Genomic DNA, 13,030 nt, shown 5'->3' with positions numbered 1-13,030 from the left:
CATTACCACATGTTGCAGGGGAAAAATGGGGAGAGTTGCACCATAATCCATCCAAACAAACACAATATAATTGGAGGAAATAAAAACATTTATAGTACTGTCATGTTGGAAAGCCAGCAAAAAAGCTTCTGCAATACTGGATGGTTACAGCATAATTCCCAAGCATTTTACATAAAAATTGAAACAAATAGAATAAAACTAAAATACTACCAAGAACACAGGGGTCAAAGGTGATGGAACTTACACTGGAGGGAAAATCCAAAGGTGAACATATCTAAAGCATTATCTGATGGATACTGGTTATCAAAAAAACCACAAACCCAAATGCAGCAGAAGGGAGAGAGGACAATATAGTGAAATGCAACTTTTTTTTTGGCAGTTCTGAAACTGGTGTCAGGCCAGAGACCTCCACAGTCATCCCCAGTTAGTTTCTAGATTATGGGGACTAAACAAGCATCAAATACAGCACTTCTTACAGCAAGAAGCAGCAGAAAGGGAGTGTCAACCTGAATGTATTTTTCTCTAAGTGCAGATTTAGAGAAATTTTACAAAAGAAAACCTCCCCAAGCATATCTAAAAAGTCTGTTCAAATAGTTGCCAAAGACAACTTTCCCTGCAATTTGGAAGTATCAGCACCAAGTACTCCAATACACCTGAGACATACTCAGATTTTACCATGAGGTCAAACAAAAATAACTTGTCATGGGATGGGTCATACACAGCAGAGCAACAATAACAGCCCTGCTCACTTTGTCAAACATTTTCTTCCTCAGCATGAAAAAGCAGTGGGGGGGAAAGAAAAAAATCCAAGCCAGGCAAGCCCTAACTTCCCAACATTTATGAAGGGAGAAGAGGAACCCACCCTGAGACTTCCACTGACCAGGTGCAGGCTGGTTCTAGGTCATAAAACCTCAATGTTCAGCTGCTTTCAGATTTTGAAAACAATTTCCCCAAGGCCACTCTATCTTGTAATGAAGTGGTAACCCTCACCAGCAACTAACTGCTCAGCTCCCTGCTCATGTATCCTGGCAGTCATTGCAAGAGAAGAAGTTAGTTGCAGAACTTGTCTCACTACACGCAAACACGGAATAAAATTATATCTCCAAATAGCAAGCTTCATATTTATCTCCTAGAGCCATTAAAATCATCTGTCACAAGTGCCATGGGAGAGTCTACTCTGCAAGTCTTCAGCTACTAACTTGAGAAAGAAGACAGTGCCTCAAACTCAGAAAAAAAATTGCTTTTTTGGCAACTATCTGGATTAAAATTTGTACAAGCCCTTACCACACTTCTTGCTATACTAAATCCAGCAGATTGGCTTTGTATCTCTTTCATCCATGTAATTTACTCTGTGCTTCATTTTATCTCAACCTCTTAACTCTCACCTCAAACCTCACTAGAATAGTTTTCCATCTTTTTCTGCTATACCTTTCCCTTTCTAAATACAGATTACACAGGAGTGCACAGAGAAAGCACCGATACAGAACTAAGAAACATTTCCAGTTGTATAATGTAGTATGAGTTAAAAAAAAAAAAAAAAATTAATCACTGAAATATGTAATAGTATAAAATGTGAGAATCAGCTGCTTGCAACCTTGGATGCTTAAAGCAAAGGAGAAAGGATGAAATAATTTGGTTTCCTGTACATACAAGTACCTCAAGCAAAAAGTCACAACTGAAGGGTGACAAACAAATGTGCTGCCCTTGCTTCAGGCTACAGAGAACACAAAATTAACAACAATGGTAACACTATGCTTCAGATCTTCTCATTCTCTGCTTCATCAGCCTCCTAGTAACAATGTTCCTAACCTGCTCCATCATGGAATTAAAATCAGCCCCTCTTCTGTAATCCAGTGGATTTTTAGCACCAGGCTGCCCTCACTCCAATAATTCAGGGGGAAAAATAATCCTTGCAGAGGCAGCGGCCTGGCTGATCTTGTTGCTCTCGTGCCCCCGGCCCATGGACAGTTGTGTATCAGAAATCAAAGTGATCAACTACAGCTCTAGTAATTACCCTTGCCAAACCAAGCAGCCCTAACTTCCACCACAGTCTCTGGAGCAACTTTAGTTGCTTTTTCAAGCTCTGGACTGTAATAATAAATTCAGATTTTCCTCAAGCAAGAAGGTATCACATAATATTTTAATTACTTCCATCAGTCATTACAGATTATGTTTAGCCTCACAGGAAGGTACCAGGTTCTGAACATTACAGCACCTGCACCAATTAAACAAGATTAAGAGAGACAGTGCAGCTGGATTCCAATTTAAAACTGCATTTAAAGCAGTTTAGCATCACTTAATTATTAGAAGTTTTGAATTAATATGACAGGAACTACAATACTTTTACATTTACAACCTCTACCTGATCAGGTAGCTTATCCTGGGCAACCATCACAAAGCTTTCCTAACAAAGTAGAGTTAAAAAAAAATAGAGTTATCAGTCAATATGGTATCTACTCAGTTTTTAAAAATGCACTCAAGCACCTGTTTTCTCAAACTTTTGCTGTACACTTTTTCATAGGATTATTTCAGCCTGGTCTTTGGTCTGCTATGACTTCTATTGGGAACCTACCTTATTGCCAAAATCCTTACCAAGCTCTTTTCTGGGCATTTAAATTTAATTTCCTCCTTTTTAAATTTAAAATATATTCTTTTTCAGTTTTATCAACCTCCCAGAATTGAATCCTTTTTTGACCAGGTTTCACTGCTGAAGTTTTGGACTGATTGCATCTTTTCAAGTCTTCCCCTTTCTAGTCTATTATAGTCCCCTTCCTCTAACTTTCTCATATCTTCAATATGCCCACTAGAAAACACATTTTATTTAGGTTTCCAAAGGAATGAACAAGCTGTAGGGAGGGCACCCATGATCTCTATGTGCTCTCAAAGCCCCCAATAATTCACACAATGTGGGAAGTAGTAAGTAGCTACTACTACAAAAAGGTCTCATGCAAATCCATTTAGTCAGCTACCTCCTATCTTGGGCACTTTCCTCATCATCACCATCTGAATTTTTGTTTTTTTTCAGAACATCCCTGCTTGCTCTTTTCTAGAAGAAAAGGTTTCCAACTTGATGTATCAAAAGCTGTGGATGCAAACATTGTGCCCCTGAGGGTCCATCTTCCATTCTGAAGTTCCAAGTACATCTCTAAAGAGTGGAAAGCAGACACCACACCATGCCTCTTCTCTCCTTCAAAAGCAGAAGCCTCTGCCATCCTGCACCTTTTCAACATCAAAGCCATTCAGAAAAGGATAAAGGCTCCCAACAGCACTTCATTTGGAGTCATTATTACTCCCGATTTGCTTTCCCAGGATCAGAACTCCCTGTTCACCCCCTGCCCCACACATACACCCCTTCCAGCAGCTGCAATACTACACTGGTTTCAACTGCATTCTGAGCAGGAATGGTGCCAAAACATGTTAAAATGCTCTCAAATAACTTCTCATTCTTAGTTATAGCAGAGAACAACAGCTTCTGATGCCATCTGATGAGGAACCCTTCACAGCTTCAGAAGTTCTTGTCCTTTTTCTTGGCTGAGTTTGCGTCAGAGCACAAGCGGTGACTTCAGCCACCCAGATGACCCAAATAAGCTCCAAGCTTACCAACGGGGCATGAATTTTTCAAAGTCTACAGTAGTTATCTTACCAGGGAATAAGTACTTTCAAGTTTTGACATAGATACAGACACTTGATCCAGGAATTCTATTCAGTTTAGACTCAGTCTCCTTTGACACTAAAAAAAGCCCCGTGTAGACATGAAAAAAAGTGCTTAATTTACAAAGCAAAATAAATTTAACATATCAAGTAAGATTTTTTTAAAGCATGAAGATAAAAGATAATTGTCACCACTCAAATATTACATTTTATATGGTCCTGAGTTGTTCTAACAGATGTTCTCCCTCCTCCAAGCTTATCCAAGTCAGGTTTCACATTGTAGAATTAACTTGGGAAAGTGGCAGGTTACTACAGTCATTATTAAAACACAAACAGCTCGTTTTCAGAAGTTTAGCTGAACACATGAAGGCTCTCCTCAAGCATCTAGTGGCCTGGGTGCAGGATCAGATGGCAGATCTGCACATTCAGTCCCTGGCTCTGCCAGCAGAAGCAGCACCTTACCCACTGGTGAGTTTCTGCAAACAATCTCAGCACATCTTTGGCAAGAGCAGAAAGCCCAGAGGTGCATGGAAAACTGAAAGGAGCTCTGACTACCTAGTATGTCATTCAAAAACAGAACAAAACAAAAATACCAAACAGAAATATCATAAACTATCTTGGACAAGAGGAAAAGATCTAAAAGCAGATTACAGGCTGCTTCAGAAAGTTAGGTGCTGTGAAGCTGCTGGATTTATTTCAACTCCTTCTGCAGGACTTGTGGAAGATGGATTGAAAAGAGGAGGGAAGCACCCTTCATAGTGCCCACATTTGAAATGGGAAGGCTGTGTAATCACAAACCAGTCAGCCCAATTTCAGTGTCCAAAAAGAACAGGAGAAATCTGCTTGAAAGTGCCCAAAAATGGAAAATGGAGAGGGAAGAAAAGAGCTCTATCACCTACCTGTGGTTCAATCCAGCTCTCCCACAAGGGTCTGACCCCCTTTGATAAAGTTAATAAAACCCAAAGGTGACTCCAGAGGAGAAAGAACAGACTGTAGTTCCCTAATTTTAGTAAAGCTTTTAATACTGCCCTATACAAGAGCCTCATAACCAAAAATAAGATCTCATTAATGTAGCTTGGTGCAACATGTGTGGGTTGTCTGGGGTTGGGCTTTTTGTTTTGTTTTTTTGAGATATAGTACATTAACAAGTTTATGGAAAACAAGATGAATTAAGATGGGCTAGAGGGTCAAATCAAAGCAAGCTGAAGTAGGGTGGTCAAGAAGACAGAATTATGTTTTTTGACAAGTAGGGGAAGACAATGGAGCACGTAAGATGCCATATCCTAAGCACACCTAAGAACTAGGAGGTTTAGGCAGTAAAGGAATTCAATGTAAGACCTGATCACTGTAAAGGATTCCACTGGACATGAGTCAAAAATGTTGACTGTAAGAAACCATTTGTCTTGTGATGCAAACAGGAATGCCATATGCAAGACACATTCCAGTCTGCCAAACCTTGGTCGGGTCCCAGCTGGAAGTGCATCCAGTTTTACACATCACACTCCAGAAAATGTGACTGAGAAAATCCACAGAAAAGCACCAGGAAAATGCAACTTATCAAGTATAAGAATGGCAATTAACCTGGACGACTACAGAAAGGAACTGCTGATGAAACCGTAGCACCCTCCTCCCTACTCTAAATGGCATGGATAAAAGGAATAAAAAGAACAGGAACAGCTGTAGGTTAGATTTACAGAAGGTCTTTCCTGATAAGAGATAAGCAGAAACAGTTCACCCAACTTCCAGTTTTAGCAGGAAGGTTTGTCAGTGGGAGCTGCAGCAGGTCCAGCACTTCAGGTTGGGAAGAGTTTAAATGTTCTGGCTTTCCAACCCAAGGATGAATCATGGGCTGGCATTGTCCTTTACAAAGCAAGCTTTAAAAATTGACACCTCTTAAGTAGTACTTGGAGCAACAGAAAGAACTCATTGTGAAGGAAAGAATGGGCCTCATTCATCAATTTAGCAAGAAGTAATCTTCAGCAGCAGTAGGTTGTAAAGATAATTAATGCTCTCAGTGTTTTAATGAGTGAAAAGTCCCTCACTTTGTTTTGTAACAGAAGGAGAATGACTGAGAAGTCAGTATTAGCAATTATTGTCCTCTACCTGCGAGCTGAGGTCCCTCAGATTTTGGTGCAATTTTGGAGTGTGTACACTTTAGTCACATTGCTTGTATTTAAGTTTCCTATGCGGGAGTTGTAGGAGGAAGGAGAAGAGCAATGGTGGGAAAAAGAACAGAACTTCGAACATTTTCCCCGACACTCAGCCCACACTCCTGCTCCACAAATGCTGTATGAAACTGCTCCTTGGTTTTATCTGGTCTATTAAAATTCTGTCAGAACATCATCAGCACAAAATGGATGACAATCGGCAGCCAGAAACCACATCATCAGGATAAAAGGAAGGTTTTCCAGTTGGAAGTCACTCTCTCCTGATTGTATGGACTTTTCTATACTGGTTTCTGCCAGCAGAAAAGCCTCATTCTATTCTAAGCCAGTTCATTAGTTCCTTCTCATTCATCCAAACAGAGAACGAAGACAGCAAAGGTACAAAAGTGCCACCTAACTTGTTTTTATTTCCACTTATGTCTAATTTTGACCTGCCATGGCACCTGGACACTCACAGGTCTATGGGACCAGATGGGATCCACCCATGGATACTGAGGGAGCCTCTCACCATCATTTCTTCAGAGTTTCAGTTAACAGGGGAGGTCGCAGATGACTGGAGAGGCCCATGTGATGCCATCCTACAGGATGGGCCAGAAGGAGGATCTAGGCAACTACAGGCCTGTCAGCCTGACCTCAGTGTCCAAAAAAACTACAGAGAGGCTCAGCTTGAGTGCTCTCACATGGCAAAGGGATCCTGGGTTCAGGAAAGGCAATTCCTATTTGACCCAACTGATCTTGTTCTTGTTTCCTTGTCCTTGTGAACCAAGGAAAAGCTGTGGATGTTGTCTAGCTGGATTTCTGTAAAGCCCTTGGCACCCTTTCCCACAGCATTCTCCTAGAGAATGTTGGCAGCTCAGAGCATAGAAAGGTGTAGTCTTTGCAGGGTTAAAAACTGGCTGCATGACCTGGCCCAGAGAGTTGTGGTCAGGGGAGTTAAATCCAGTTAGTAGCTGGGCACCAGTGGTGTCCTCCAGGGCTCCGTTTTGGGGCTGATCTTGTTCAGTATTTTAATCAATGATCTAGATGAGGGGGCACCGAGTGCTTCCTCAGAAAGTCTGCAGATGACACCAAGCTGAGGGGTAGTGTTGATTTGCTTGAGAGTAGGAAGGCTCTTCAGAGGGATCTGGAGAGGTTGAATCAATGAGCTGAGGCCAAGTGCCAGGTCCTGTACTTTGGTCACAACAGCTCCAGGCAATGCTATAGGCTTAGAGTGGCTAAAAAACTGCCTGACATTAAAGGACCTGGAGGTGCTGGTTGCCATCTGGCTGAATCATAGAATGCTAGGGGTTTGGAAGGGAACTCTAGAGATCATCTAGTCCAAGCCCCCTGCTAGAGCAAGAGCAGGCCACATAGGAATGCATCCCAGCAGGTTTGGAAAGTTTCCAGGAGACTCCACAACCTCTCTGGGAAGCAGTTCTAGTGCTCCATCACCCTCACAGTACAGAAGTTTCTCCTGATGTTGAGGTGGAACTTCCCATGTTCCAGTTTAAACCAATTATTTCTGGTATATTCCTGGGCACCACCAAAGAGATTGGTCCCTTCCTCTTGACACCCACCCCTCAGATATTGATGGACATTCCTAAGATCCCCTCTCAGCCTTCTCTCCTTAAACAGCCCCAGGACTCCCAGTCTTCCTTCACAGAAGAGATGCTCACATCCCTTCATCATCCTCAAAGCTCTCCCTCTGACCCTGTCTCTCTTGAACTGGGGAGCACAAAACTGGATCCACTTTTCCAGGAGTGAACCCACCAGGGCAGTGAAGAGGGGAAGAAGAACTTCCCTGTATCTGCTGGGCAAACTTTTTCTGATGCATAAGGGCACAATATGAGCCAGAAGTGTGGCCAAGAAAGCCAGGAGCTGTATCAGCTTGTATCAGAATGTGTGGCCAGCAGGAAAAGGGAGAGGATTTTTCCCTGTGCTCAGCAATGTTGAGGCTGCAACTCAAGTACTGTGTTCAGTCCTGGGCCACTCACAAGATATTTTGTTGCTGGAGCAAGGACAGGGTTGTCCAAATTGGTGAAGGGTCTGCAGAACAAGTCCTGGGAGGAGAAGCTGAGGAAACTGGGATGGTTTAGTAGTTCGGAGAAGAGGATGCTGAGAGGAGACCTTCTCACTCTATACAACTACCTGAAAGAAGGCTGTAGGGAGATGGGTGCTGGACTCTTCTCTCAAGTCAATAACAATAGAACTGGAGGAAATGGCCTGAAGTTGCACCAGGGGAGGTTTAAACTAGAGGTCAGGAAGAATTTCTTTCCTGAAAGAGAAGGGAATGCCCAATGGAATGTCCACTGGAATGCCACCCAGAGAGGTGGCAAAATTACCATTCCTGGGGGTATTAGAAACCCTGTTGATGAGGCACTTCAGGACATGCTCTACTGTAATGGTGATTTTGTTATTTTTTTCCCCTGGGTTGATTGTTGGATGCAATTATGTTAGAGGTCTTTTCCATCTGTGATAATTCTATGATTATGTAAGTCAAATGGTTTTATGAATTCTCTCCTCTACACAACAGATGATAAAGTCTGGGCTTAAGCACATTTTGTCAGATCTGAGCTCTGAGAAGTGAAGAACTTGAGAAGTTGCTAGCAATTCAACTCACTTGTTGGTGTGCTGGAGGAGGATTTCATGGGGGAAGCCCAAGCCTTCATTATAGACAACAGTAAAAATACAGCCATGCTCTTTTAAATCCACACTCTCAAAGATGAAAGCACGAGTACAATGAAGTCTTTATTTTTAAACAAGCATCTGAAGAAAAAGATACTGCAGAGCATAAAAAAAAAGCAGGTTATTCATTACCAAGCAGCAAGTCAAGCACCATTCTATAAGAAGGATGCTGTGTTTTGAAGGCCTGAAGTGATTATCCAACAAATACCATTTGGAAACTATAGGTTTAACAGAGATTCTGACAGACTGGCTTTTCCTGGCTGTTCCTCCTACTTTCTCATCTCTTCTAACTCTCCTTTGTCACTTCATCTCAACTAGGCTTTGGATACAAGTGATGAGCTGGTGTGCATCAGAAATGAAGCCTCAAAGAACCTGAAAAGTTTCTCAGAATACTCAGGAAAAAACTGATTTCTGACATGCAAATTGTTCTATGATCTTCAGGTGTTCAAGCTTTATAAGCTATCCATACAAGTATCAAAACTCCTCCTTTCAATTTTAGTAAATTTAAATCCGCAGGCGAGTCTCATTCCCAATACTCTGAAATGCATTAATTCTGGAAAAATCAGTGAGCTCCTGTCAGGAGCAGTAAAAAGGCTCTTTCCCACAGACCCCCAGGATCCCACTGGGCATTCTCTGTGCCAGTGAGGAGCAGCCTGCCCACTTCAACAAGTTCATTCCCGTTCCTTTATCATCATTAACTCATGTGGTGTTATTGTACATTCAGCAACTCTTGGACTGTTACCTTTCTCTCCAGTGAGACTTTGGGATCCTTCCCTTTCCCTTCAGAGAACACATCTCTGCCTTAGATAAGGTGGTTTAAGGGAGTGGTCACTGACAGATTTGCATATGCCTGTTCAAACCACATGTTTTTCTAATGACTTTCAAGGAGTACACTCAATTCAGGAAATGGCTGTACCTACTTTTCATGCTAAAGCAAAAGAGGAATTGTTCTGTTTCATGAAGCATCTCATTGGCTATTATTTGCTGAAAGAAAAGAGTTACTCTGTGGCAGGGCCTACAACTTTTACACTGGCTTCCCTTTCTTTCAAAAGCATTCCAATTGGGACAAAAATCCAACAGCAGTGATGAACCTTACCATGGACCTCCACCTTTCACTTGCCTTGGAAGTGCTCTGATCTTCTCCATTAAGATTTTCACTCATCTACGCAAACTACTACAGATAATCAGAGCATCCCTTACCATTTAATTGCTTGGATGGCCCTAGTTAACCAAATAATTAATGAGCTTTCAGGATACACCTGGGCTATGCAGCCTTACCTCATGCCAAGATCTGCTACCACTTGGTTAGTTTCACCAGAAGAATGGAAATCATAAAGCCACAGAAAGGAAGAAAGCCTTCCATCTATCTGAAAAATTTATTTCATTGTTAACCCCCAGATATATAACTACTGCCAAACACCAAATGTTTGCACTGCCCAGCAGCTCTTTGGAATTGTTATACCAGCTGCTGGCATTTGACACCTTACTTGCTAACTCTGCACAGGAACAGCTCCAGGCACACGACCCATTTAATTGGCACTTCAGCAGACTGCTCACCTCACCCAAATACAGGGAAAACACAGCTGAGGCAGATTAAGATTGACAAAATGATGTTCCAATGCCACAGTTCTCTCTCAGGAAGCAGAGGGAATCTCCCCAACAGAGAACCAGACTCTACCCAAACCCAAAGAGGATGTTCCCAGAAGCTTACAGGAGTCAGGTCCCTAATTTGCAGTGGAACTTGACCAAAAGGTCCCTCATACTAGAAGAAACTTTCAGTTTTCATTCATATGATACGGGTGCCAAAGCTACTTCTGTTGGTTAGCAGACATGAAGCTCAGCTCTGGTTTCAGGCCACAAAATCTGCACATAAGGCCATAATTCAGATTTGGGATCTCGGGGATATTATTTCTTTCATATACATCTCTCCTATCATCATATATGCCAAAAACCTCAATGTTTATTCTAGAGCAAAAAGCCAACAAAGCTGAAGCAAGGTAAAATTCACTTCAATGGAAGAAAACCTCTAGGACTGTGGAACAGAAAGGAAGGAGAGGGAGAAGGAAGGATGAAACCTTATGTGGGATTGGTGTATTAGCAAGGTATCCTTTCATTCTAGGGGTAAATCCCCCAGTACATGTAACCCTGAGTCTGTTGTGAGCCGGGATCCCTGCCCCTCACTGCATTTACAGCCCAAAGCACCCCTGACATTACTTTCACCATGATGCTGCAGAAGAACCGGCTCCAGCAAGACCATGTTTGGGCACTTCTGGAGCAGATAAAACCTGCCTTCAGGGCTGACCCTCCCCTTCAGGCAGCAAGACCAGAGATGCATTTTTATAAGCGCTGCAGGACCTCCCCTAGAGCAGGAGGCTCAGCCTGGCCAGGCCCTCTTGGCCCCGCTATGTCCTGCCACTAATTGTCATGCACTTGGCTGCAAACTCATCAGGGAGGAGGCATACCGGGCTAGATTTAGCTCATGCTATCCTACAAGAAAGAGAGAAGGGCTTTTTTCTTTTTTTTTTTCTTTTTTTTTTAATTCCTTCTCTTAACGCTCCACTCAGAAGACCTCGTCAGTTGCTAAGGAACTCCAGTTTTATTGCATTATAAATGATTTAAGGCAGCCTGTCAGATGCAGGTTTAGTAGGCGGGAGGAGATGTTCCATTTTACCGGCACCACCAGACGCCCCAGGAGAAGCACTGAGGGGAGGAGGGGGGAGGCCGGGACCGCCTCGGCCCTCTCAGCCCCCTTCCCTCAGGAAACCGAAAACCCGGGGATTTACCCTCAAAATCCCAGGGTCACCCCCCCCCCCCTCAAATCTCATCACCGGGGCTCGGGGTGCAGCGGAGGAGCCCAGGGTCCCCCCCCTTCCCCGCCACCCTCCTCCCGCACCCCCCACCCCCTTCCCTCACCGTTCTGCGCCGCGGCGGGTCCCGGCAGGAGAGCAGTGGTCGCCAGCAGCAGCGAGAAGGCAGCGGGTAGCGGCCCAGAGCGCGGCATCCTCCTTTCCGCGACCTGGGGAGGAGGGGGAAGGGGGGAGGGGGGGAAAAAGCAGGAGGAGGAGGAGGAGGAGGAGGAGGAGAAGGAGGAGGAGGAGGAGGAAGGGGGGCGGCGGACGGGAGCGAAGCGGCTGCGGCTCTGTCCTTCTCCGCCGACCTCCTACCGCAGCGCTGCGCCTGCTCTCGCGATGCCGCCGCCACCCCTCGCGAGATTTGGGGGGTGAGGGAGTGAGGGAGGGAGGGGGCGGCACCTGTCGGGAGGGGTGGGGGGTGTCACGCGTCCGTCCCCCCTCAGCCGCCATCTTAACGCTGTTTCCCCACCTTCCTGTTCCCTCAGTGTAGGAGGTTCAGGGTTTCAGCCCTTCGCTTCCCCTCCTGAGGCACTGAGGCGGGTAAAAGCTGCTAAGATGGAGGCACACCGATTGCCCGGGGCTGGCAGCGAGGCTTGCGGTGCCCTCAGTGGCGTTGAGGGCGGGAGGATCGAACCCTTCCTGCTGCGGGGGAAAGCTGCGTCCTGAGGAGCCCCACGCACCTCTGATGGCGTTTGCTTAAAAAAAAAAAACACAAAACCTGCGGGTAGAGCGCTAGGCAGGCCGGCAGCCTGCAGTCTGGTTTGAATTGCAGGGGTGGTGGGGGGGAGCTTTGTGGAGCGTTATGCAGGGGCCGGGGGATGTCAGAAGAACACAGAATCTATACGAATAAACACCGGTTTATCAGCCACCGGCGTGTCTCCCCCGCAGCAGGCCTCTGCGTGGGGTTTTCTCAGTGAAAATGCTTCAATTTGCGTGAAAATAAATGTTTGGATCAGTAGCGATGGGAGAGGCGCAGAGCAGGCTCTTTGGGGGCCTGAGGGCTGGGAGAAGGCCTGTGGGTGGTTAGGACCCACAGACTGTTCATGTGTTTTAAAAAATAAAAGTGAACTGTTTTTAGGTACAGGGTGAGCTCTGCCCTTGTTGCATGGGTAGAAAACAGGCTGCAAGAAGCAAAGGTAACAGTGGACTTTGGGACACAAAGCACAAAACCTCCCTCCTGGCTCACCAGCCCTGCAAAGCTACCTGAAAACCAGTTGCTGATCAGCTTTGAGCAGGTTTTGTCTTTATTTTCCTTGCTTTAAAATGCAAATATTGTGTCAGACCTCCTTGCATTCATTGCTTGTACTGCAGTTGCTTGTACTGCACTGGTTACCCCTGCTGATGCTAAACCTGATGGAGCTATTTAAGCCGTATTTCTGACAGCTCTTCTTGCTGGGATGGCACAGAAGTCTGCAACCTGCTGCTGGGTGTGAGCTCCTTCTAAGGCACCCCCAGTTGGGACATAAAAAACCTGCAGGAGAGTTTGCATCCCTCATTCTTTTTCCCTGGCCTGGTCATTAGCAGCTGATCATTGACAAACAGGCTCCTTTTATTTCTGGTGAATAAGCAGAAGAGGCCAACCAGACACAGCTTTTCCATGAAAATCCTTTTGCTGCATTGAAGCCTGAGAAATCGCTGGTCTAGCACTGGGATGCTGATTAATGACTTTAATGGGCTTAATGACTGCAGCTTCACAGG

The 13,030-nt window shown here is 44.6% G+C and overlaps 1 protein-coding gene across 3 annotated transcripts in view; it reads right to left on the bottom strand.

Annotated features, from left to right (window-relative positions):
• The window catches only part of NPTN (neuroplastin), a 65,638-nt gene extending 53,979 nt beyond the window's left edge, over positions 1 to 11,659 (bottom strand). For all 3 annotated transcript variants that reach the window (XR_011728012.1, XM_071754602.1, XM_071754601.1), the window contains exon 1: positions 11,394 to 11,659. Coding sequence is in view for 2 of the 3 variants with exons in the window: in XM_071754602.1 (XP_071610703.1) it covers positions 11,394 to 11,481 (88 nt within the window). In the remaining variant the exon portion in view is untranslated. The remainder of the gene's footprint in view (positions 1 to 11,393) is intronic.
• Between the last annotated feature and the right edge of the window lie 1,371 nt (positions 11,660 to 13,030).

The sequence above is a fragment of the Heliangelus exortis genome, chromosome 11, assembly GCF_036169615.1.
Source record: "Heliangelus exortis chromosome 11, bHelExo1.hap1, whole genome shotgun sequence".
Taxonomy (NCBI): domain Eukaryota; kingdom Metazoa; phylum Chordata; class Aves; order Apodiformes; family Trochilidae; genus Heliangelus; species Heliangelus exortis.
Note: the sequence above shows the minus strand (reverse complement) of the source record. Positions and strands in the feature narration are given on the sequence as shown.